The 26,077-nt window shown below is 45.4% G+C and overlaps 3 protein-coding genes across 4 annotated transcripts in view; 1 reads left to right on the top strand and 2 right to left on the bottom strand.

Annotated features, from left to right (window-relative positions):
- Positions 1-6,069: 6,069 nt before the first annotated feature.
- Positions 6,070-17,062, bottom strand: copb1 (COPI coat complex subunit beta 1). The gene is made up of 22 exons (XM_018752773.2): positions 16,982-17,062; positions 15,353-15,502; positions 15,042-15,271; positions 14,755-14,924; positions 14,390-14,504; positions 13,794-13,886; positions 13,430-13,567; positions 13,225-13,344; positions 12,708-12,815; positions 12,458-12,604; positions 12,190-12,335; positions 11,972-12,068; positions 11,630-11,790; positions 11,260-11,380; positions 10,936-11,163; positions 10,373-10,552; positions 9,452-9,596; positions 7,813-7,932; positions 7,563-7,708; positions 7,373-7,462; positions 6,880-7,035; positions 6,070-6,600 (listed from the first exon to the last, which is right to left on the bottom strand). Exons 2-22 carry the CDS (start codon positions 15,441-15,443, stop codon positions 6,541-6,543), a joined length of 2,862 nt encoding a protein of 953 aa, XP_018608289.1. The 5' UTR covers positions 15,444-15,502; positions 16,982-17,062; the 3' UTR covers positions 6,070-6,540.
- A 1,819-nt stretch (positions 17,063-18,881) lies between these two features.
- On the bottom strand, positions 18,882-23,812 carry LOC108934589 (proteasome subunit alpha type-1). Its single transcript, XM_018752521.2, has 10 exons — positions 23,761-23,812; positions 22,245-22,289; positions 21,985-22,086; positions 21,049-21,152; positions 20,861-20,949; positions 20,596-20,666; positions 20,370-20,499; positions 20,177-20,256; positions 19,871-19,975; positions 18,882-19,106 (listed from the first exon to the last, which is right to left on the bottom strand). Exons 1-10 carry the CDS (start codon positions 23,761-23,763, stop codon positions 19,047-19,049), a joined length of 789 nt encoding a protein of 262 aa, XP_018608037.1. The 5' UTR covers positions 23,764-23,812; the 3' UTR covers positions 18,882-19,046.
- Positions 23,813-24,254: 442 nt separating this feature from the next.
- pde3b (phosphodiesterase 3B) overlaps positions 24,255-26,077 on the top strand; it is a 45,932-nt gene continuing 44,109 nt past the window's right edge. For both annotated transcript variants that reach the window (XM_029256206.1, XM_029256205.1), the window contains exon 1: positions 24,255-25,698. In XM_029256206.1, coding sequence (XP_029112039.1) covers positions 24,850-25,698 — 849 coding nt within the window. In that variant the 5' untranslated portion in view covers positions 24,255-24,849. The remainder of the gene's footprint in view (positions 25,699-26,077) is intronic.

The raw sequence follows: 26,077 nt of genomic DNA, 5'->3' as shown, positions 1-26,077 counted from the left end.
CGAGGGGAGTGATTTCTCTCTCTCTCTCTCGCTCTCTCTCTCTCTCTCTCCCCCCCCTCTCGCGGATCACGCCCCCCTGTGGCGGTTCACCGGAGAGCTCAGCGGCCACCGCTTATCAGTCACTCATCAGTCACCTGTCATCACCAGGGTCTCTCCTGTTGGCCTCCTCCACTCTCTGCAGGGCCTTCAGTCTGCAAAGCCTTTACACTTTACCTCCTTTGACCCGTATGGAGCTATTTAATTATATTTGGCTGTAAAAAGATTTGAAATGAAAAATTAATAGAAGGAAGGGTTTAAAAGGTTGCTTGCCAAAAAATATTCTAAGCAAAGAATCATAATGTATGTATGTGGTGCAGCAGGCAGTGCAGGTGAATCACACTTCAGGGGCTGGGGGGCTGGATGTGGGTTCGAGTGTGGCTCAGTCTCAGTTTGAGGTGGACTCATGACTCTAAACTGTTCATTGTGTGTGTGTGTGTGTGTGTGTGTGTGTGTGTGTGAGAGAGAGAGAGAGAGAGAGTGTGATATTACACTGTGATGGACTAACGCCCCATCCTGTACCCCGGTACCCTGCCTTATACACCCTGTGTGCTCAGGACAGACTGCTGTCACCCTGGACTGGACTTATGTTTTGTGAAAATACAAATTAATGTCTAACTCCTTTGTCAATCAAAAGTGAATTACAGTGTCTCTCCAGTAGAAGTATCCATCCACACATCCAACAAGCAGGGTCATGATGATCCAGAGCCTATCCCAGAATCATAGAGCACAAGGCTAAGGGGCTACAGCCTGGATAAGACTCCAATTGCAGAGTAGCTACACACACTCTCACACACTAAGGGATATTTCGTGCCGCCAGTTCACCTGAACTGCGGGAGGAAACCAGAGCACCAGGAGGAAACCCACACAGACACAAGGAGAACATGCAAACTCCACACAGACCGAGCGAGGATTGAACCCACATTCTCTCGCACCACCCAGGTGCTGTAAAGTAGCAGTGCTACTCACCTTAAGAATACCCTACTGTATACACACCCTGCAATGGATTGGTGTCCCATCCGGGGTGACCGCCCTCTGATTCCTGGATAGGCTCCAGACCACCATGACCCTGATGTTTTTTTCCAAAATGACTTACAATGTTGATCTACTTACACTTATTTTCCCATTTATACAGCTGGGTAAGTTTTTATTGGAGCAATTTTAGGGTAAGTATCTTGCTCAAGAGCTCTACAGCCAGAGGTAAGATTCGAACCTGTGACCTTAGGAGAAAAGTAGTAGCACTAACCACTATGGTGGAAGGAAGGAAGGAAGGAAGGAAGGAAGGAAGGAAGGAAGGAAGGAAGGAAGGAAGGAAGGAAGGAAGGAAGGAAGGAAGGAAGGAAGGAAGGAAGGAAGGAAGGAAGGAAGGAAGGAAGGAAGGAAGGAAGTGGATTTGGACAAAGGTACCCAATAAATAAAGAAATAATAATAAATAACAATCCTCTGGAACATGTGAAAGCTGAACGCTCTTTGAGGACTCAGAGAGCACCATGAATGTCCCAGGTAGGAGAATAAAAGCAGTGATCAGATTCACGATCACATCTGCCAGATGTGTGAGGACTAATAAAAAGGCACAGGTGTCAGTGATGAATCCCTCCCTTGAGCTCCTTTGATTCCCACATAAGAAACTGTATTTCAGTGGCGCTTTCTTAGGGTAATCTCAGTACGATGTAGGAATAGAGGGGAAAGTAAATACCCAATGGTGGACTCTAATAATATACTTTATATATATACTCCAAAAAAAAAGGTACAGAGAGATCACATCCTCTTAGAGCAGCGATGAACATCTGGTTTTGTCGACTGCCGCATGCTTCTCGTTTTCTTTGAAGAAATCAAACATTCTTCATGATGTAAAATTTTAAACACAGCCCGAGTCGAGATAAAAATTCCTCACGCAGACATACTGGGGTTTGGAAGGAAATCTGTCAGATAGGGTATACATTTCCATATGAAGAGAAAAGGGCTCTTGAGGGCTCAAAATACCAAGCTCCTGAGGGAGGTTCTTTCAGAACCTGGAAAAGGAAAATCCAGTCACCACTTCCAGTGAGCCTGCGTCTAACTACTGCCGTTTTTTAATATTCCCACCCTGTGTTTCGTGCCCTCTCATGCTTCCATCCGATTTCCTGAGCGTGTGTGTTCTGCCTTCTTCGTGGGACCACGCTTTGGAAATGTTCCATAGCTACGGATGATCCCACACAATCAAAAGGTTCTCGGTTCTGGCTCCAGCGTGGTGGAACGAACTCCCCGTCCCTTAGAACTGCTGAATCCCTCCAAACATTCAAGAAGGGTCACAGAACACATCTATTTCAGACCCACTTCTCTCCTGACCTCCTGTCTGCGCCATAAACTTTTACTACATTACAGCTAATCTCCTAATTTAGTTAACATCTCCATAAACTTGCATCATACCATCCATCATCACCTTCATATTATTTGTCAGACTTTAAATTCTAAATGCAACTACTCATAAAATGTGTGCTGGCAAGAACTGTGGAGAATCAGAGAGACTGATAATGCTTCATTAATCCTACTCTATGTCAGTAGCAGCTGGTAGCTTAGTGCTTAGTGGTTAGAGGTGTTGCCTTTAGCCTTGAAAGGTTTGGGTTCAAATCCCATGGCTAGCTGTGATACTCTTGAGCAAGAAATTTACCCTGAAATTACCTAGATGTGTAAATAGTTGTAAATTACTTTGGAGAAAAGAAGGAATAGATGGAAACATCTGTGTCTAAATCTCTTTACCTGAAAGAAGAGGATGAGCAGCAACCTGATGGAGGGACTGAAGAAGGACATGAGACACTTGACCTATGAGGTCTTGAAGAGCTGACTTGGACTCAACTGCCCTGAACATGTATGTAAGACTACTCAGCATCACTCTGTTATAGCCCTATGGAGTGGAGGCACAAAGGGCTTCCTGCACTGAACATCTGCAAGCATCGGTAGCCCGAGAAGAACCCGCATCTACGATCTCAAGTGCTCCACTTGGCTGTTTGAGATGTCCACGAGCAGGGGGAAAAGCGGAATGACACCCTCGTACGAGGATTTCCTCGATGGCGCAAGCTTATCTGAAAGAGGTGATGGCGATGTGTAAGGCGGCTGTGCTTGAAACCCCTAATCAAGGCGACATTCGGATCCGCGTGCCGGCTCGGCTCAGAGGACAGCGGAGCTGTAACGGCACGTCATTAATCAGACGAAGACCCCGACGTTCCTAAGAAGGCCTTTAATTAGGTTGTGGATGAGCCCTTCTTTCCATCTTCTTCTGCTCGCGATCTTTTCATAATTTTGGTGTAAAATTAGCTCAGGGAAACACTAGTTGGGGCTTGAGCCTCTCAAGAGTTCTACGTTCAAGGCCGGCAAGAGTTAGGGAGTGAGGGCTTCTGCCGTAGAGAGAGTGAGCAGCACCAAATTCCTGGGGCTGCGCATCACCGATGACCTCTCCCGGACCACCAACACTGCATCAATGGCAAAGAAAGCCCGACAGTGCCTATACTTCCTGCGGAGGCTGAGCAGGGAGAATGTGCCACGACACCTTTCATGGGGAGCCATTGAAAGCATCCTAACCAGCCGTATCATTGCACGTTACGGGATCTGCGCAGTCTCCGACCGCACAACCATACAGCATATAGTGACTACAGCTGAGAAGATCACTGGTACTCCGCTCCCTGCAGGACATCTACACTGCCCACTGTGCCCGCAAAGCTTCCCAACTTGTGGGCGACCCCACACACCCCTCCCCCACCCTCTTCAGCCTCCTGGGAAGAGATACAGGAGCATACGAGCAGCTCCACCGGACTGCAACTCCTTTTTCCCCTCAAGCTGTCAGGATCCTGGATTCTCTGTACCACCCATATCCACCCAATACATACCAGAAGCCTGACATCTGACCACGGGAACCGAACCCTCACCATCCAGAAGGACACCAGCTGCTTTTATATGGTCTTCAGAGATTGTCCTCTCGGGTCCCGGACAGTCTCTACTGAAACCCCACTTAAATTGGAGTCCATCCCAGGTACGGCTGCTGTATTTCTTTAATACATTCAATATCGACCTACATTAGGTCGGGTGTGATGAACGTCGGTACATTTGGTGAAGGAAACTAACTGTACTTAAGAATCACACGTCTGCAACTATGTCTCTTTTTCCTAATGTAATGAACACAATGTATTTTCTATGAGATGTACGTCGCTTTGGAGAAAAGCGTCTGCTAAATGAATAAATGTAAATGTGAGTCACACTAACCCTTTTCCAAAAAATTATTGCACCAAAACTCACTTTTTGTACTATCGCTTTTAAATCGCGTTACATTTCTATTTATTGTAGCAGTGTAGGGTGAATATACTGCTGTGGGTGTGGTGGTGCGGCAGGATTCGCTGGTGCCTGCTGTGTGCCGAGTCTGGGATTCGAACCCTGCTTGGGGTGCCTTGTGATGGACTGGCGTCCCGTCCTGGGTGCGTCCCCTCCCCCTGCAGCCTTGTGCCCCGTGTTGCCGGGTTAGGCTCCGGCTCGCCGCGACCCCACTCGGGACATGTGTTTGTTGACACCGTGGTCCTGGAGAAATGCTCTTTCATTCCGATATACAGTATGTTCCAAACATGTTGTGGAAGCGACGACAAAGTTGAAATCGAGCACCTTCTGAGAGCTCTCTGAGGCCAGAAGCAGAACCCACTTTCCTCTGCTTGCACCACGAACATCGGCAAAGACTCAGCGAAAGAAGGTTGGACGTGTTGCGTACAAAGCCACCGCTCGTATCAACGAGAGTAGCGTCCTCCACCACCAAGGAAGGAAGGGCAGCCCAGAAAAACTTACTTTTTTCACTGAAGTTCAGTAGGTTTTTGGGTTGCACCAGGAAATGTTTACCATTTGTGTGGGTGTCACGGTGGTGTCACATGACTGGAAACACCGTTCAATGTTTGTGTTTCCACTCAACAGCAGTTGACAGCCAACAATCGCCGAGTGGGGTCAAGTATGCCAGCGTGGCGTTACCAAGACCGCTGTCATTCTTTTGTTTAGCGTTACAGACAAAACATGAACTGATGAGGATAAACGGTAAAAAACATGAAATATTATTACTGGCAATATATGAAACTCATAGTAGTACAGTATGCTTTGCGAAGACGCCGAATAATTGTGTTCACCAGGAAAGCGCTGCACCAAAAGCGATATTAACGCCCTGCTCTACAGCCTCCCAGCCCATTATTAGGTTTATTAGCAGTGATTTCTCGCCATATTTGTCACACAAAAAGAGAAAGATTGTGGGCTGTTACCTGCAATAAGATGCTGAACTAATTTCTTAATGCTTTTTTTTTGTTCTGGGCACAGCTACGATCATAAAAGATCAACTTTTTTAGCAGCTGCCCAAGTGAAGGAGAATTCAGCATGTGCAACATCAGCAATCTCACCCCCCCCAAGCCCTTAGCAGCCCAGGGTGGGGGATCTAAGTTCTTATTAATCCCTCACTCAGAGCTGCCATTAAGTGCTCGTCTATTTCTGCATTATAACCAGATTTGTCTCCATAATGGGGCTAAAAGCCCTTAGCGACTCACTGCTCTGACAAGAGTCCTGCACATGGGGGGCGCTATGGATTAGAACCGGCACGGACACACAACTCACATAAAGTAGCTATAATTGTTGTCACTTCTGACACATAGTGCCCCCTCACATAGTCCAAACTTATGGGGACCAAAGCCGGGGGGGGGGGGGGGGGGGAGGAACGGACGACACACATCTACATTATTTTAAGGGGGGGGTCTGTACGCCATCATTCATGTACATTGTGGCACATGGGAGTTTAGACCTCCGTCCCCTCCTTTTTTGGATTATCAGCTGCACCTGGACAGGAAACGAGTACCAGGTGCGGCCAGAGACGTCTTTATGCATATAAATAGACTGTGGAAGTGAAGCAAAAGGACCAGATGGTGGAACCACGTGAGGCTGTGTTTTGTTGCAGAGGATGATTTGTGTCATGTTCAGAAGGGTTCTCTTCTAAAAAGTGGTCTACCCTTTTTGACCTAAAGCATGATTTATTTAAAAAAAGATTTCACAATTCAAATCACAATTTCGTTTTGGAAATATTACAGTCCGTAGTGCCAAATGGTACCTGTTGGACAAAAAAGTTAAGCTGCTGATTCTGCACTGCCTGTTTTCTTGTTCTACAATAAAAACTTAACTCCATGCACATCTAGTCACAATGAGGACAGAACAGAATACATGCTGGTGTGTCACATACATACTATGAACAAAGAAACTTTGGTATAACCAACACAGAACTCAGGAGAATTAAGTACGTTTATTGTCAGGTTCCAAGTTTAGTGTAGGTTACAGTTGAGCCAGAAATATGATTCCTCGTGCTAAATGAAATACGAATCTCACAACAATCATTGAACACTGCTGCAACCTCTACTTCAGCCCAGGGACTTTGTGGACGAGAGAACAGGAAAACATTGTGGGGACGAGTTAGACACAGACGGATGCGACGACAGACAAGTCAAGCCACACGTTGCAGCTGCTTTAGGAGTTACTCTTCTTCTGAGACAAGTTGATCTTGTCCCCTAGGCTCAATGCCATGCCCTGCAAAAACAGCATGAAAAACAGAAGCTCATGTATTTTTGTTGGTAATTACAGTAACTCCTGAGGTGTTATTATGAATCATTTAACAAAAATCTCATACATTTCGAACTGCTCCTCAAACACTATTTGAAAAATGTAAGGCTGTGCTATTTTCCATCCACGATACACAGTGAGCACCACTATGGCAAATGAAGCTTCAAGGATACATCTGGCCGTTGTGCTAATGAGAAAAAAGCGGCAGCGTGCGCCAGGTGAGCGGATGGGTTCAAGTAGGCTCACCTGGCTCTTGGCCCGGATGCGGATGTGGCCGTTGACGGGTGCCTCGGGCCCCAGGTGGATGGGCTTCTCGATGCTCACGTTGGCCAGTGCATCCTCTCCGAAGATGGAGCGCGCATACAGGTTGGCGGCCATGAAGCCGCAAAACCCTGACAGAGCCTGTTTGGAGATGGACACAAAGGATGGAGGTGAGGCAAAATGAGTCTTTCCCTGGTCACACTTCCTGATACTCAGTCCAGTGCTCACATGATCTAATCTGACATTTCAACACAATTGCCCTGTTACTTTTGGCCGGGCGTGGATCTCATTAAAACTGAGGTATCAAAGTCAAAGTCTAAAGCAGGTTTTCCTTGTCGTGCTGTAGATTTAGCTCCAAAGGGAAGAGCAATTTCAGCCAGAGAAGCTAAATGGCCATTGAGGAAATCTCCTGCAGGAAAATGTATAACTATTAAAAACTGCTTAAGTCTCAGCTGTAAAACCACACGACTGTACTGACCTTTTCTGGGGTCAAGCACTTCATGTTTGTTGAGCGGATGATGTGCTGCAGGTACTCGTTCAGGTCTGTGATGTTCGTGTTCACCGTCACCTGGAGGGGAGAGAACAGCATATCACATGACCCCGAGTCCGAGACACTGTGGCCAGATGAACCCCCATTCCTCCTCCAGGTACCCCTCCCTCCCACCTACCTTGTTCTCCCACTCAAACTCGGCCCACATCTGACGGAACTCTGCATCGGTGCAGGTTGCGGGCTGGATATAGTCCATGATATCAATGTGAATGTCACTCAGGACCACACAGTTCCTGTCGCTAGCTGCTCCTGAGACATCATACACTGGACACACATACAGGGTCGAAAAGGTCAAACAGGAAAAGGGGAAAAAGCAAATAAGCGAAGTTATGCCAGAACATCAAACGTACTATGAGGTCCTCCCTCACCTATGTTGCCGAATATGATGCCGTTCTCTGTGGAAGCCACCTTAACGTTGGCCTTAATGTTGGCAAAGTCATGAGGGGCCAGTGTGAGGGGGGATGGCTTCTCCACCAGCTTCAAGTCTCCTGCAATGTTTAAAACGAGATACGATGAGCATCCCACATATAAACATTTGTGTAAATATTTCATTTATCACTTTTTGCCAACAGTTTAAAAAAAAAAAAAAATTGTTCACTGCCACTCACAAAGAGAAGAAACTGCTAAGGTATCTTTGCAACACTCACCCGAAAACATTACAGTGAACTGGTATAAAACTGATCAAAAACGTAAATGCAAATTGTGTAAATTATGCAAAACTGCTTTTGATAAAAACATCTGGAGGCAAAAGAATTATTGAAATCAAAACTTCAACAAAAGGCAAAGCAAGAACAATAATAAAAGGCTTTCTGTCATCACACAAAAGTCCTGGAGAAGCCATCACTGAGCTGCAGACAGTTTACAAATCAATAATGAATTTGTGGCAGCAAAACTGTTGCCTTGTTGCAGAAAAGGAAATGCCTGGGAGAGATTAGAAACTGAGGTTAAATAGAGAGTGGGAAGCAATCGGATGGCAGGTGTTTTAACGTAACCTGTAAGGAAGGTAAAACTTTACAAGTGGTCTGCAATATGGCAATCTTTTCTGCTTCTGACTGTAAGCTCTCGCCTTTAGTCTCAAGAAGCGGCACTGCTGTCAACAGATTAATCCAAAACAAGGCACCAGACAAACACTGCCATGTGCGGATTCTGAATGGGCTGCAAATGGAGGTCAAAGGCGCTGTGAATAAACAAGGGGAATGACTAGCATCCCAAAAGCACAATGCCCCCCATTCTGTGTGGCACAGACAGGGATTAAAGCAAGTGTGAGGGGAGCAGCGTCAATCTACGAGGAACACGCTGGAGCAAAGATGCATCAGACCACAAACCAGACAAAAACAAAAATAAAGTGAAAGGCACTTTTCAGCTGACGTATGCTTTTGGGTGCGGACGGTGGGGTGTTACTGCTCATATATGCACCACTGAAGAGTTGTCTGGGAGACATGACTGCAGACGGCAACCTAGCACGGCACACGAAAGATCAACAAGAGGGAAACTCTGAGCAGCAGGACACATTAACAGGCCGCCATTCAACAGGCCCACTGTTTTATTACTGAGCATTCAATTGGGTTCACTAACTACCGCATTCTCTTTACCATAAATGTAAATGAAACCTTCCTTCATTCGGCCATTGTCAATCACTGCTTGTCCAATGTTTGCCCAACATCCTATCCCAGAAAGCACATGGCAGGGTATACTCTGGATGGGACACCAGGTCATCACAGGGTTACTCATCCACTCAATCATACACACATGCCACCCTGTGAAGCAATATGTATATAAAGAAAACAACCTTGCTTGCTTCAAGTTCACTGTAATTCCAATTTATTACAGCATTCGTATCCCTTAATTTCTACATATTTTTAAAGAATTTGACATGCATGTCCCTAATCCTCAAGCTGAAAACTAGAAGCAGAGATTTAAATGACAGGTTCATGATTTAAAGTACAGAGCTGTATGGTTTCTAGGGCACACTGCTCCTGCTGTCACTGAGGGACAGAAGAAACTCACCCAGAGTTGCCAACTCCAGAGTGCAGTTCTGCAGGGTATCGTTGGTCTGGTTGACAACCAGGACATCCAGCACAATGTCATACTGGTTAACGTGGACGTAAGCCTCGGCGTACACTGGGTCTGAGAAGCCCGTCAGCTGGGTAACCTGTAGGGCAACATGCGGCAGGATCACCCATCGGTCCTCAAAGAGGTGGGAGGCAGCAGCTAATAACAGCCATCGCCCCAAACACTGACACAGGAAAATGTCAACTAAACCAAAACAGGAGGAAAACACAACATACTGGAAAAAACACAGCTGAAACCTAAACCACACCATTAACACAGAAGAAATAACAATAAATAAATTACTTTAGGAATTTTTGCTGACATGCCAAAGCACAACATTAACAATCTGATTAGATAGTTATTTAAGCACCATCATAAATACCTACTGTAAACAGAGGCAGTTGATGACATTTCCCTAAGGCCAAGGGTAAACAACCCGAAAGCTAAAAATGACCACAAGCACCACCTGGTGTTGGGGTAGGACTCTTGATCTCACTGTGTTGCCTTGCTCCACAGGTAGTGCTGCCTCTCCCAAAGACTGATGTTTATAAGACCCAAAGAAACCCAAACATTTACTACTACATCAATTAAGAGGGTGTGACCACAGCTTAACTCAACCCAAACAGGGCCCTTTATAATGAAATTTAACACTTACTCCTATATATCTTGTTAAAATACACACACACACACACACACACACACACACACACACACATTTGGGTCTTGCATTATGCCTGCGTTCCAAATGTGCAAGAATATAGTGGGTCATCAAGAACTAATATTATTTGGTTAAACACATCCTGCATGTGTGTCTGCACAATCACGTGACCAAACCCGACCAACCCCCACCACCCCGCAGAAGCCAGGTCTCGGCACCTTGTTGAGCTTGGAGGCGAGAGGGTCGGCAGCTTCCTTCTTCTGGGTGTTCCCCATGGCGGCGAGCAAGCTGAGCTGGAATTGATCCTCTTTAGAGGCCATCTCGCTCTTGGCAGTGAGCTGCATGAAGGAGATGGGGTCGTCTGCCTGCACTGTCACATTGCGCTTCTCAGATTCCTTCTGTTGGTACAAACAGCAATACAGAACAGTCAGGAGGGAAACATGCAATATGCATGTGATGAAACAAAGAATTCTACATTTAATCTAAAATGCACAGAAAAACCTTAAAGTTCAAGAAATTAATTTTTCGCTAAACTATATTATATCTATCTCAATGAATTCTAACTACTACAGAAGCACTGTAAATCATGGAGAAAAGCATTGGGTAAATGAATAAATGTAAATGCAAGAGAACCTCCAGGAAATTCTCACAGCTTAAATACAGGAAATGTAAATGAATGTACACTGCAACAGAAAAAAATTCAGAACAGTTCTCATTGGTACTCCTGTTGGCAGAAGTCAGATTGGAAGTAACGGATCAGGAAAGAGTGAAAAGCTTGTACCTTCTGGGACAGCTTCTCCTCCTCCAGCTTGACGGTGAGCATGCGGGAGAGAGACTCGCGACACTCCTTGTTGAAGATGTCATTCATAAGGGGCGGGCACTCAGAAAGCACCTTAAGGCACAGTGAAATGCGGTCCACGTCGTCATCTGTGATGGGCTTCTTTGGTAATGTGGACTTGCCCAGGTGGAGCACTGTGGCCATGATGAGCATAGCTTCGGCCACAAAGGACTGCGTGAAAGGGAGATGGGGTGAAACGACAGCGTGATAAGGTAGGCATCAAACAAGACTAATAAAATTCAGATAAAAGTCATATGATCGACTTACATTTTGCTTCTTTTTGTCCTGAACGATGGCCACATAGCGCAGAGCCAGCTTGGTCAGGGTTGTTGCTAAGGAAGCGCCAACATAAAAATCTCCATCCATCAAAAATCCCCTGAGAGGTGGTCTGCAAAATTAAGGGACACACTCAAGCTTTCAGCCCACGTTTAGCATAGAAACAGACTTAAAACTGGTGTACAGCTGGGGTGGAGAGATTCAATATGTTGTTCAATATGCCTCAAAATGTGAAGATGTACTGTGTTGTCATGAAACTCTGAAAAGTTCTTTCGCCTTGTCAGAGAACATAGACTGGGACCAGCTTTCCCTGTACGCTGCAATGTGCCATGAACTGCTACATACCGGTAGCGCACCCTACCTGTCCTCTGCCTTCTTCGAGGGCCGGGAGGAGCTGAGTGCACTCTGTGTGACGTAGGTGCCCATTTCTGTCACCAGCTTCTGGGCAGGAGCAGCTGACATCTCCTCCTCAGGCTTCACTTCCCCCAGCTCCTTCTTTATCTCATTCTCCACAATGGGAATCTGAAATGACAGTCACCCGGTTTCTGTGTGCACTGAGATTTTATTAATCATCATGAAAACATGCAGTGAGACTGTATCACATTGGCCACATTTTATTCCAGAATGAAAACCCCACATATCTGCAACACAAAATGACCCACAAGTGCTTTACATAAAAACACGACCAAACAAAAACACCCACCTCGCCAAGGGACCGGCGGATCTCAGTCATCACACTCTGAATGTCTTCCTTGGTACTGCAGTATTCACCCAGAATCCACAGAGCCCCCCGGTAGATCCTACACATTAAATTTAAGTACAGAAAATAGCAAAACAGTCCTTTCAAGTTACTTCCCAAATTCTGACACTCTAACGAGGGCAAGAGTGCTTCTGCATTCAGCAGGTTGCAGGGAGTCTTACTTGACAGTTTTGATAGAATGAAACACCTCCAGCATCTTCTCAATGATGAGTGGCCGCAGGCTATCAAACCTCTGTATGGCCTCCCGCACAAACTCCAAAACGTCCGCAGCAGCCGCCTCATTCGTATCACTCAGGAACTCCATCAGCTGACCAAAAAAAAAAAAAATTATTTCTAATGCAGAATTAAAAAAGAGAATCCATTTGGTTACATGCACCTAATAAACAGACAAAATTGGTGAAGATATAAATGTACGTTTCTTGAACTCACCACAGGGATGACATTGGCAGCCATGTCAGGGAAGCGCACACTGCAGGAGTGGAGGGTGCGAACCAACAGCTGTCTGTACTTGTCTGTGTCCTCATGCTCAGTGACATTGTTGGTTTTGATGACCTCCTTCTTCAGAACAATGACCAGCTGCAGGGCAACACGACAATCTCAACAAGATCAGACCTCAGCCAAACAAACTGGGCCAAACACCAAAGAGTGCATAGAACACGCTAGAAAATGCCTCCTCCACCTCCTCCACATTGCGGGTTGAAACTAGGTCCAGTGCCAGCTGTAGGGTCTTCTTTCGGACCTCCAGGTCTGGCGTGGTCAGAACCCGAAGGATATCCATCACAAGATCCTGAACAGGACATAGTGGTATAAAAGTAAATGTCAATACTTTAAGAGGGTGAGCCTACAGCCTGCTACTGCTGCTTTTGCGTCTGAAAGAAGCCATTTACATTTACATGTATGCATTTAGTTGACAGTTTTCTCTAAAATGACTAAAAATGCTAAGGTACTTAATTTTTACTGGACTAATTCAAGGCAAGTACCATACTCAAGGGTTCTGTAATAGGAAAAGGGATTCAAACCTGTGACCCTGGTATCTAAAGGCAGTAGCTCTATGCACTACACCTGGTGCCGGTCAACCAGGCATAGCTCAGTCGTACAAGCAGCGTTACTTTTGCATATACCAATGGGAACCTGCTCAGTTCAGCAGAAAGCTGCTATATGCTTGATGTCTGAGGTACGACAGTATGTGATAATACCTGAAGAACTCGTTCGTGGGTTGGGTGCTCTTTCAGCTCAATCAGTCGATCCAGGACAATGAGCTTGACGTTGTTGTCGCTCTCCTTCACAATCAAGTCGATGTAGCACTGTGCAGCAGCCTGGAGGGGAGAAACCCAGTCAGCATTTAAATCAGTTCGTACAGGCAGGGGGTGGGATGGTTTGGCTGCAGGTAAGTGGAGGCACCTTGATGGCGGTGGGAGCGCTGGACAGGGTGACAAGAGTCCCTGCGGCCTCGTACTTGACAGCAGGACTGGACGACTGCAACAGGTTGTAGATGCAGCGAATGAAGCGTGCACGTTCCGACGGGTTGGCATGGCACACCTGTACAGTGGAACAGTAGTAGGTGGAGGTTTGCAGTGTTTTTACAGATGCCCATGCCCACAGATGTAGAAGTTCACTGTCCACCTCATTCCTCCTTAAAAGTTTCAGCTTTTTTGCTAATTAAAAATATCACAGAAAATTAAAATTAAAAAAAATTAACTGGCTTATCAATACAAAGACATAGCCTGAAACACATGCTCAGTGTTTAAACATCTAGTGCTGTTACCTTGTAGATCAGCTCCACAATTACCAACTGAAGGATGTCTCCAAATGTGTGGACCTGGTCAATACATGTACTGAGGTAATCCAGAGCACGGTCCTGCATAGACACAATAGTGATAGTAATAAAATATTGTCCCCATATGTACATATATATTCCCATGTAACTATTAAAATTGAACCCATTAATATTGTGTAGCCTGTAATCATATACAAGATCTTCACGCAACTACTCCTGCAATGTAACGTAAATGTTTATATATAAATATTAAAATTACTAGGAAGAAATTGTCAGTATCGGGATAAAACTTTATGCAGCTACGCGTGTGACGAATATTGATTCATATGGTGGAAAGAAACTAACTGCATCTAAGAATCACGCATCCGCATCCAAGTCTCTCCTTCTGCTAATGTAATGCACACATTGTATTTATGAGATGCAAGTCACTTTGGAGAAAAGCATCTGCTATATGCATTAATGTAAATGTAAGACGATTAAAAAAAAAAATGTTCACCTCTTGAAGTTTGGCTAACAGCATGAACAATCAAATTTTCTGGCAATAAAAAAAAAAAAAATTCAACTTTGATTGGGACTATACTCACCTGGTCAGCATGAATGAGCATCATGAAAGCATTTCTTTTGCAACTAGCATCCTTCTCATTTACAAGGAAATCATGGATCAGCTCAGGGGCATCAGGAATCAAATGTTCAAAATTTCTGGAAAAAGAAAAGATGCAAATGCTGAACATTCCCAGGCTTTGTAGGCTTCAACAAGGATAAGCAGTGTTCTGCTCAGCACAGGCCTTCTTGGTTTCACTTAAGTCACCATTTGAAGAGTAAGTCAGCCAATGCAATGCGCAAACTGCAAGTGTTAAATGGTAAGGTGAGCCGGGGGGGGGGGAACAGCAGCAACAATAAAATGGGCTGAGTTCTTGGGGTGACACTTGCTCTGCGGTGGGAGACTCACCTGTAGATGGTGTAGATGGCCAGCACAGCATTGCGGCGCACATAGCTGTGCCGGTGCTCCAGGCAGGCACGGATGGCCGGCATCAGTGGCTCCAGCAGCTCCGGCTCCTTCAGCTTGCACAGGAAGCGCAGCGTGGAGCCCCGGATGAACTCATTGGGATGTTGAAGGTCCTGATATGGGCAGATACAGACAATCAGCTGAGAACTGGAAAACACCAAGGCCTACATTGGTAAGGGGCAATCACTCCTGCTTAGAGTGCTGCTTCCCTGTATTCCGTCCATGATTACCTTTCTGTAGGCATCACAGACGAGGATCATCTCCTGGAGCAGCTTGCCATCTGGCGTGGTCTTGGGCACAATCTCCCAAAAGACCAGAAGCAGCTTCTTTATGGTGTGGTCTTGCAGTGGGAGGACAAAACGGATGATGGTCATAAGAAGGCCGGGCAGCTTCTCCCCATTCAGGATCATGATGATCACTTTCTTCAGGGCCTCGGTCTTTGCCTTGATCTCTCCCTTCTCTAAACATGAGGAAACTGTTTTAATAATTCAGAAAACTCCTTCCAGCTTTGGCTCAGCATTAAGCTAAAACACTCACTTACCCAAATCAGTTTTGAGACTGATTTCGGACGGAGGCTCAGAGTCCGAGGCCACATTAATGAGAGTGTAACACACATTTTCTGCAGCTGTCATCCTGCTGTCCTGACACTCCTCCTTCCTGCGAGCCTCCAATCAGAACTTTTCAAGTTTTTCTGGAAGAAAAAATACAAACAATTTTTTGTAAAGTTTAAAGCTGTCACTTTTCACTGTTAAATACACTGCAGAATAGATCTTTTGCTAATAAATTTTCAAGGAAGTTTCCATCGGCGTGCATGTACTCTACTGGTGTCAGGTTGATTTCTAGCCCGTGCATGTGTATTGAGGTTTCTGCTCCAGCCTCACCTGTTAACGCTTAACAAGCTCCTTGTGACATTATCAATTTCTAAAAAATATCAACACATCAGAAGGCAATGAAGAGAGTGAAAAAGAAATTACCTAACTGTGGCTCTGGACAAAGTTGCCAGTAAAAGCAGATAACGGGACAACGGAAAGCACAGTGATTAAGGACACTGACCCGCACCCTGAAGGTTGCTAATTTGAGTCCCACTCCATACCACAGCTGTAGTACTTTTAATCAAGCAACTTAGTATCAGCTACTACAGTAAATTACTGTATGTGTTTTACAAAAATAGAGATACTTTGTATACAATGATCAGATAAGGTGTGAATAATAATTACAATAAAAATATAAAATAACACAATGAGCCACTGGCAGTGAGAGATGTGTGTATCCCCGAGTATTTTTTTCTGTACAAAATTAACAAATCAAGGGGCCGTTGAAGAGTGTTAGTGAAACAACAAAAACACAGTAAAACACAAGGCTCTGTTTTACACAAGTAGATGGCTCCTCCGTGGTGATTCAGTGCACCAAATTCCTGGTGTTCACCTGGCGAAGAACCTCACCTGCTCCCTCAACACCAGCAGCGTCTCTACTTTAGGAAGGCTCATCTCCCACCCTCACCACATTCTAGAAGAAGGACGTATCGAGAGCATCTGGTCCAGACCAGTGCAGCTACACCACTGCCTGGTTTGGTAATTAGTAATTCCACCGTTTCGGATCGCAAGACCCTGCTGCTGCAGCGTTACTAGTATGGACAGCTGAGAAGATCATCATCGAGGTCTCTCTCCCCTCCATGATCACAGACATTTACACTACACACGCACCCCTCACGCAAACTCTTTACCCTGCCGTCTGAAAAAAAGGTACCGAAGAATTCATTGCGGGCCCAACCCCGTAGTAACACACACAGAGTGACAGTCACAGTACTCACGGACTGAGTGAATGGAAAACGAAACACGCACACCCCGGCCGTAACGGGCCGTAGCGTATCAATTTTCTTCCATACTTAAATCTCGGCAAATAAGGCACTCGTTCGGAAACATTTTTAACTAATTCTTTATTTGAAAGGACAGGTTTGTTCTTCAGGCCTCAGCTGCCCTGGCTGAAGTGAATAAGTAGTAGCTACCGACCGTCATCACGGAAGTGTCCGTAGCTGAGCTGGCACGACGGATGCTTACGGTTAAACCCAAACCATTACAAAACAGGAAACCCCGAAGACAGCACAACCAGAAACATATATGCTTTTAACCATGATAAGATAAGTATGCCTTTTCGTTATGCGCCGAATTACCTTTAACACCGGGTTTACTCCTCCACGCTCTTCAACGGACTGCCTGTTCTGACGTGGAGCTTCTCTGCGGGCCACATCAACAAGTACGGCCACTGTAGAGGGACATACCGAGCGAACGGAGGAAGTCCGTTCTTTTTAAATCGCCTTTTCCAAGGACAGTCTCAAACTGGTACAGTGTTTCACACATCCACCCGAGCGGACTCGCCGAGAGTCAGCCAACTGTTACTTGGTGCTAGCTGTTATTTACCTGACACCTTTCTCTAAAGTGGATAAAGGTTAGATAATCAAATGATTTATTCATTAGTGGAGTATTCTTACTGTAACACACACACACACACCATCTGAAACTGCTTGTCCCAAGCAGGGTCGTGGGGAGCCAGAGCCTAACCTGGCAACACAGGGCATAAGGCTGGGGGGGAAGGGGACACACCCAGGACAGGATGCCAGTCCATCACAAGGCTCCCCCAGCAGGACTCGAACCCCAGACCCACCGGAGAGCAGGACCCGGTCCAACCCGCTGCACCACCGCGCACCTGCTTTACTGGAATAATTCAGGATAAGTATGCTGATCAAGGGTCCTGCAGCAGGAGCCAGGGGATTACAAATTAGGAACTTTATAAGGCAATCACTCCTACTTTTACACATTTTTTCATCATTCTGCAAATGATCTTTCATCAAGTGATTAAGAAAACATCCAAGCACGAGAACCAAACAGCTTTAACAGCTGTTTAAAATCGTTGGTTTTGCTATTTATAAAGGGAATCATCAGCATTTCAGAGGCCATCAATAGCTCAGCTTCATTCAACAGCAGCTTTACAGCACAGCTTTATGCAAAGCTGCAGTGTTTTCCAGTGTAGACGACTGTTTAGTTTGCTGTACAGTTACGATAAAAAGGCCCTTCCGGTGGTTTAAGCCTACAGTTTTTCACTGCATTTTTTAAAAAAATATCTCTGCTGTGCTTGCTCCATCCTACAACTGAAAAATATCCCCAGCCTTGGAGCATTTGAAGTAGCTGTGTTAATGCACGATTAGTAGAACCTTCCATTGTAGTCATCTTGATGTCTGGTAACATCTCAGCAGGATGTTTTTTTTGGACTTCTGATAAAACTTAGCAAGCTCATACAGACATGTTTTATGTCTTTTTTTTTCTTACCTGGTAGAATATACAGAAACATTGTTTATTTCCTAAGGGGGTGCAGTTACATGGCAGGTTTGAGCAGTGCCCACTGTGTGGCAGGTCTGGGGTTTGAACTCTGCTTGGGGTGCCTTGCAGTGGACTGGCATCTCATCCTGGGTGTGTCTCCTTCCCCTTTGGCCTTGTGCCCTGCGTTGCTGCAACCCTGCTTGGGACAAGCGGTTGTGGACTGTGTGTGTTTATTTCCTGTTTGATCAACAAGATGGTTTATGGAAACTAGTTTACAGATGTCCATAACCAAACCTGAAACCCGGTGCACAAGAATTCAGAACTAATGGGCTATCCGAAAATGTATTGACTTGGAGATTAATAAATGTAGATCTGTGGATCATATTAACTGACCAGCTTCAACTAATCTTGAAATACTTGCCCTTTCAGTTAAAATAAAATATTTAATCAGTATTGTGCAATTTAAGCTGTCACACCAGGTACAGTCTGTATTTTGTGTATGGGGAGTCTATTCGTGAGACAAGATGACAATGTGAGTGCAAACACAGTTAAGCCCTAAATCCTTGTTAAAATGCCACCCTTTGACATTTTGCCAGGCAACCATATATTGTCTTTACAGTTAACTCCTTCAAGGACTTTGTTCTCCTTCCACACTCAAGGTGTCATCTCGTAGACCCATCAGAATAAAATGTAGCCCTTGTTAGAGAACATTTCAGTCATGCCATCAAAAAAAAAAAAGATCAGAACAAAGTAAGATTTACTTTCAGAAAAAGATGTATTTTCATTTTTGGCTATTTTTGCTACCAGAACAGAAATGTCACAAAGAAAAATCAGATAGGAACAATATTGACATAATGGAAAAGCTTGTTTTGGTGGGGGTTCTTGGCCACAAAAATCTCTGTGCAGGAGCCTGGTTCCAGATTAGTGCTCCATCGGCTCATCTGCTTTCTCTGTAGCTGCCTCTTCTGCTGGCTGAGCAACCTACAGCACAGAGATGAGAACTGGATGAGAAGTTCAAGGACATGCTGTTCAGGTGGATTAGTGACTACAGAATCATCTATAGTGTGTGTGAGTGGCAGACAGAAAAGGAGTGTTTCACTGGTAGATGCATATAGAAGTCGAAGTCACCTTGGTAAATAAGGTGTTTACTTTTTCTTTATTTTTATAGAGCACTCTTCTCACGCAGTGACACTTTAAATTGTTTTGGAGAAAAGCATCTGCTAAATGAATATACAAACACACAATTGATCCAGACCCAAGGGCAGATTCCTCCCAGATTACTCTTACAGCAGTGTAAAACAGTGTATTAGTTTATAAACAAGTGAAATTTGAATTTCCCCTCTTTATGCACATTAGTCCGTGTTATATGCGATATTTGAATACTGACTGATATATCTTTCATTTTATATATGAAAGGCAAAGAGTAGTTCCTTCAAAGAGGGGGGCACGGTGGTGCAGCGGGTTTGGCCTGTGCCTGCTCTCTGGCGGGTCTGGGGTTCAAGTCCTGCTTGAGGTTCTTTGTGACAGACTGGCATCCTGTCCTGGGTGTGTCCCCTCCCCTCCAGCCTCGCGCCCTGGGTTGCTGGGTTAGATGCCGGTTTGCCGCGATCCCGCTTGAGACGAGTGGTTTCAGACTGTGTGTGTGTGTGTGTGTGTTCGTGTGTTCATTCAAATTCAATTTATATGTGTTCTGTAATAAATAAGCAATACTTTCTCACATAATAATTTCTGACATTCTAGTTTACCTTTCTCTGAGGCCTCTCTTCAAGGCCGACAAGGAATGGGGCGACATCATCATCATCATAGATGGTGAACTCCATATCCTTGCCAAGAATCCCAATGGACACATTCTGCAAGTGGTGGAACCATTAATGTCCTCCATATTTTCAGCCACAATCAACAGAAAACATGGCAAGTATTATCAACTATATTATATTATACACACACACACACACACACACACACATATATATTATACACACACACACATATATATTATAATATATATTATACATACACACACACACACATATATATATATAAATCCTTACCTTTGTTGTCAGGTCCTGTTCAGCAGGGAGGGTCTCTCGCAAAGCACGAAGACCATGCTGGACCAGCTCATTCAGGCTGCCTTAGAGACAAATCTAAGTATAAGTCTCTATGCATGTATACTCACAAAATGAAATGTTCTGGTGCAAAAAGGCACTCAAGATCTGAAATGGAAATTCTCATGGTCGGACTCACAATCCAGGAAACTGTCCATTTTTCGCTCCAGGTATGTACGTGCAGACTGGGAACGTGCTCCGATCGACATTGCCTTGCAGTCAAAGTAGTTTGCTGAAGGACACGTCTGGAAGATGTGAGGACCCATATCCTGCAGAGAAACCACATGGACCAAGGTGTGTTTCATGCAGCACATGAGCTCACCAAACTGGCTATTCTAGAAACAGACACGTGCACACACACTTACATCGTAACCAGCAATAAGCAGCCCAACTCCATATGGCCTCCTACCATACCTCTGTGTTGGAATCTGGGTTTCTGGGGGAAAAAACTGTTAAGGAACATTGCCATTCACTTTAGCATGTCGCAGAAACGCATTTGTTATTTTGCTGTCAGCCAAAGAAGTACATCTCCAGCATTGTGCAGTGGATTAACAAGAATTTTCCAAAAAGGTAATAACAGACATTTGACAAGACCCAAAGAAAGCGGCTTTGTTTGTATGCAAAGGATACTGCCTCCAATTAGCGAGACGAGACGAGACACGGGCAGAGGTCGATCAAACACAAACCTTGAGTCCAGGCACTCCTGACGCATGAAGTTGCTGTCAAAGCAATAAAAAGTTCAAGAAAGTATTATCCCCAAGGCTGCATCACCAGAGCTCAGCAATGGCTGTTAATTCACAACACTTGTTTACACTAACCAGAGAAGTCTCGCATCGGCAGTGAGACCTGCAATGGAAATGCCCACGTGGTTGTCAACATGAAGGATCTTCTTCTGGTGAGCAGCCAACTCTGACTGAGCTCTCTGGAAAGGCAACAGCATTGGAGAACTTCACCTTATTTCAGTAAAAGTCCAGAAAACTGACAAGAGTGCTTCCAATTCTAACATACTGAATGTGGCCTCATATAAATGTACAAGTGTTAAGGGATGTTAACCCATAAGTTATACTGAAAAACAAATTAATTCATGCATATTTAAAGAAAAAGTATACAATAAAGACAGCAAATTGCCATATACTTCCAACACGTAGTTTACAACAGGTGATTTTTTTTTTTTTTTTTAAACTAAGAACATACTAGACTTGTTAAGCATGAAAAAATGCTTCTTTTCAACTGAAAATTATTTTAACATTTGGATAATTTCTTACAGATACATAATATGGATTTTGGCACAAGGGGTTGAACATCTTTCCCTGTGTATTATTGTATGGATCCATTCACATCTTTCACCACCCGTAACCATGGACCGACTAGAAGCTAAGACGAGACTTATTCATTTAACTGACGCTTTTCTCCAAAGTGAGTACACACTGACAGGTTTATAAAATAAGCCACTTACAATTTACACATTTACAAAACTATGTAATTTCTGTAACTGAGCAAAATACATTGATCAAAAGCACAGCATGAGTGGGATTCAAAAGAGGGTCCTTTCAGTGAAAGGTGATGGATCTAACCATTGTGCTAAGCACTAGCCAAGAACAAAAGTATCAGTCTTGATCTTGAATGTGACTGTAGCTGATAGCCTGAAAAAAGCAAATCTAGAACTTTTCCAAAGACTATAAGGGAGTGTCCATCTAAAGCATGAAGCTTCCATGAGTGAGAAAGAGAACAAGGATGATTCAGAGATTCCATACCTTCAGTGCCACAAGTACTGCATGAGTCCTAGACTTCAGGCCCACTGTAGCTGAGCCTTGTTTCACTGCCTCCATGGCATATTCAATTTGATGAATACGCCCCTACAATGTATTCAAGGGGAAACAAGTCATCACTTGGGCAAAAAGTTCTAAACTGCATAAACAAGGTACTTACATGCAAATGAAAAACCTTAAGAATTAAATGAACAATTCCACAGCACTCATATCTACAGGTTTTACTTGAGGAGACAGACACTCACCTGAGGACTCCAAACCGTAACATCGTTGTCGTACTGATTGCGAAACTGAATAGGAAAACAGAAAGACTGCAGCTGCTCAAAAGGTAAATGACACCATAACTTCATTTCCATTTTCATCATCAACTACTTGTCCAATGCAAGGCTTTGAGGTACAGAATCTGGTATACCTATGACCGAAGCATATGAAGCATGAGGTAGGATACAATCTGGACAGGACATGACTCCCCACACACATACACACACACACACCCTGCCCTAAGTGCAGTAAGGCAACAGCAGTACCAGTTGTGCTGCGCTGAAGTCATAACAGCAAAAGTGTGTAATCAGTAACTAACCATAAGAAAAATAATTCAAATAGCTGAAAGTAATTTTTTCCCACTATAAGGGTAACAGTTTAAATTTTCAGCTCAGGAAAGGAACTCTGTGACATTTATTCATTTAGCTGACGCTTTTCTCCAAAGCAACACAGTACTGAGGTTACAATTACTTACCCATTTATACAGCTGGGTACTTTTACTGGAGCAATTTAGGGTAAGTACCATGCTCAAGGGTACTACAGCCAGAGGTGAGGCTTGAACCCACGACCTTTCGGTACCAAAGGCAGTAGCTCTAACAACTACACTACCAGCTGAATAATACAGTTCTCAATTTCAAGTCACTAAGTATTCTTTTTAATCTTTATTATTATGTAAGTAATAGTTGTATTTACTGTGTCTATGACAAAAACGAAGGGTTAGGGAAAAAAAAATTTCCACTTGAATTTTCTCGGTAACTTGCTGATGGGCACAATGAAAAACTAAACTGTTTATTTCTATACGAACGAACTTCACAGCAATCATGCTGCCTTTACACCGAGGTTAAAGAAAACGGCAGTTTATTGGTGTTCTTTGAATTATTAACGACCAAATGTTCAAATCATGGCTGAACAATGAATGGAAAGTGAAAGTAAAACCTCAACTTGTCAATCAAGCAAAAGAAGAGAAAAGTATCTCATTGCTCTGTCGTAAATGTATTACAAACAAGAGAGGAGCAAACTCGACTGAAAAAAGTGTTATATAACACTTGTACTTACAATTTTCGACACGCTAGCTAAAATGAGTCTTATTTCTTAGGCCTACGTACGTCTCGTTCCCGCCGGCATCGCAGAAATCATGAATGGGAAAACAACAAGTACTAAATAAAGAGGTTTTCGCCAAGTGCAAGTCAAATAAAAGAACGACGACGAAAACTACACTGACTTAGTTACATCGCACTGCATAAAATACTTAAGAGTATATCGTCGAAAGCAGCGTAAGTAGAAAATGTTCCCGGCGACGGCGGGTCCGCCGGCGAAACGCTTACTCACCGTCCTCCTCCATCCACTTGATTATCATCATAACTGCCACTTTCACAGTTACTACGTTACATCGAGAAATGCCATATAAAGGCTTTCGTTCATTCGAAACACGATTTAAAAGATTTAAAATAAATAAACGAATGAAAATAAAAAAATAAACTCGAAATCTCTTCCACTCACCATGTCTGCCGGTGCAGCTCTTGCAGAAGTGAAGTTGACTGAAATCGATTGCTTTTCCTGTGGATTCAGGGACGCTGCAGGGAAAACCAATCGATCACAGAAGTATTTTAACCTGAGATTTATTTGAAACCATATGGAAACATGTCGATACGTTATGAATTACATTTTTTTGAGACAGACACCTCAGTTTCGTTCGAAATCTGTTTGGGAAGGCCATAAGTCGGAGGATCTGAAGTGTTTCGAAGTAAGCTTACTTTAAGGACTCTAACTAAGTGCTAAAGTTTAATTATCGTGTGTCTCATGTCTGGTTTCCATCTCGTTTTATTATTTCAGTGATACAGAAATAACTGATTTGGCCATAATAATAATCAAATCAGCAAAGTTAACGGTGGAGTCATTCACATTACATTTCGGAGTGTGCAGCATTATGGCTGTGTATGTATGTCCCTCGGAATGCAAGCAAAGACGTATCATATCAACTGTTGAAGGGGCGTTTTAAATTCAATATTCACTTCATTATATATATATATATTTTTAATCATGACCGGACTACCGTTTTACCCACTTATACACCTGGGTAACTCAGGGTGAGCACTTTGCTCATGATGAGTACTAGAGAATGGGGGGATTCGAACCATCGATCCGAAGGGACTAACGTCATTCATTAGCCAACAGTTCGACCGAGCCACAACAGTGAGGGGGACTCGAACCTGCAACCTTCAGGCTACACGTGTATGTCTTAACCAAATGGGGACTTTCTATAACTTACTAAAGAGTTGCATTTCAAAGATGGTCTCACTGGAAAATTGTTTTTAATTCAAACTGCACAGCGTACAGCATAGCCGATGAGGCGGGTCCCCGCGTGCAGGAGGCTCCCGCGCGCCTGGTTTTTGCCGGTAGGTGGCGTCTGAGGGACCGCCCTAACTGGGGGGGGGGACGACGACACATTTCCACCTTATTTTCATGCCGTGTTTTGTGTGTGTGAGTGGCTCTAAGCGTCTCCGCGCCGCCATGGAGCTCGCGCTCGCTCACACTTGAACACACACACAGTGAGCAGAGAAAGGGGAATTGTGTGGACCCGCGGAGGACATGGCCGTGGACGAAGAGGGGACCGTTTCCCACTGCAGAACGAGGTCTGCCCACGCGAACGGCTACGTGAAGAGCTGCGTCGCCCCCCTGAAGGAGGACCCCCGGGGGCGCTCTCTGCTCCGGCTGTGCGCGTGCACCACCACCAGCGCCGGGGGCCCCGGGCGCCCGCGAGCCTCCGTGTTTTCCGTGGGCGCGCTCGCAGCCCTCTCCGCTTCCCTGCTGGTGGCCAGACTCGTGCGCGGCGGAGACAGCCCCGCGAACGCGCTGGGGGGTGTCCTCGCTGGGCTCGCGCAGTCTTCGAGCCCCCTCTTCGGCGTCGGCTCTGCCTTCTTCTTCGTCACGCGCTACCTACGGAGCCGCGCCACGGGAGGCGAGCGCTCCCGCTGCTGGCTCGCGCTGCTGCCCGTCTCGTGCTGCCTGGGGGACCTGGCGGCGACTCGGCTCGCGCGCTGCGGGGAGGACACCGGCGCGGGTCTCGCGGGCAGGCTGCTGTGCGTGCTGGCCTGCGTGGGCTCGCTCGCGCTCGTGCCCGCGCTGAGGCTCGGACAAAGCCTCGTGGTCGTGCTCTCCACCGGCCTGCTCTGGATGGTGTCCTCGTGCAGCCTGGACTATGATGTGGCCCCGGGTGGCCGCGCGCTGCTGGCCGGCCTAGCCGGGCTCTGCGGCTCCCTGCTGGCCCTTCGCGGGGACCCGCCTCCCAGGGGTCTCGGCGCTCACGAGAAGCCGGTGCCCGTGATCAGACCGCGCAGGAGGTCCAGCTGCTTCTCCCTGGGGGAGGCGTCCCCCGGCTGCCATGGCAACAGCAGAGCCCCCCGCAGACCGTCGCTGCCCTGCATCTCCAAGGAGCAGGTAGGCGTGAGGAACAGGTGCCCTTCAGCTGAGCTCCGCTTCTGCACCCACGTGCGCCGCGCGAGCCCCTCGGTGTGTGGGTCCCGTGCTCGTACCGGTCCGACCGTTGTGCCGCCATGCGAGCGCTCGAGAAGTTGTGCATGGCATGGGGGGAGCTGTGCGCGTGTTCGCAGATGCTTCGCCCAGCAGAGTTTCCTGAGCGCTTTTTGCTCGTGTCGCCCGCGGGGATGCTGGACGGACATCCATTCACTCCAGGAGCTGAAGTCTGGAGAAGACGCGTCGCGGGTGCGAATGACTGCTGGTTCTTGTGTGACGATCACTCGGTGTCTTTCGGCGCGGAGTCCTTTGTGACTCATTTCGCTCTCCAGACACTGCGCAT

The sequence above is a fragment of the Scleropages formosus genome, chromosome 11, assembly GCF_900964775.1.
Source record: "Scleropages formosus chromosome 11, fSclFor1.1, whole genome shotgun sequence".
In the NCBI taxonomy this organism is placed as follows: Eukaryota; Metazoa; Chordata; class Actinopteri; order Osteoglossiformes; family Osteoglossidae; genus Scleropages; species Scleropages formosus.
Note: the sequence above shows the minus strand (reverse complement) of the source record. Positions and strands in the feature narration are given on the sequence as shown.

What these genes read in the sequence shown, in the direction of transcription:
- LOC108934589 (XM_018752521.2), bottom strand. An exon ending in CGTCTCGCTAATTGGAGGCA is followed by an intron (nt 20,667 to 20,860) that starts GTATCCTTTGCA and finishes TTTTTCCCCCAG; the next exon opens with AAACCCAGATTCCAACACAG. An exon ending in AATGGACAGTTTCCTGGATT is followed by an intron (nt 20,257 to 20,369) that starts GTGAGTCCGACC and finishes TTTGTCTCTAAG; the next exon opens with GCAGCCTGAATGAGCTGGTC.
- copb1 (XM_018752773.2), bottom strand. Translation starts at nt 15,443, where the DNA reads ATGACAGCTGCAGAAAATGTGTGTTACACTCTCATTAATGTGGCCTCG. An exon ending in GCCATCTACACCATCTACAG is followed by an intron (nt 14,505 to 14,754) that starts GTGAGTCTCCCA and finishes TTCTTTTTCCAG; the next exon opens with AAATTTTGAACATTTGATTC. An exon ending in CATTCTATCAAAACTGTCAA is followed by an intron (nt 12,069 to 12,189) that starts GTAAGACTCCCT and finishes TTTAATGTGTAG; the next exon opens with GATCTACCGGGGGGCTCTGT.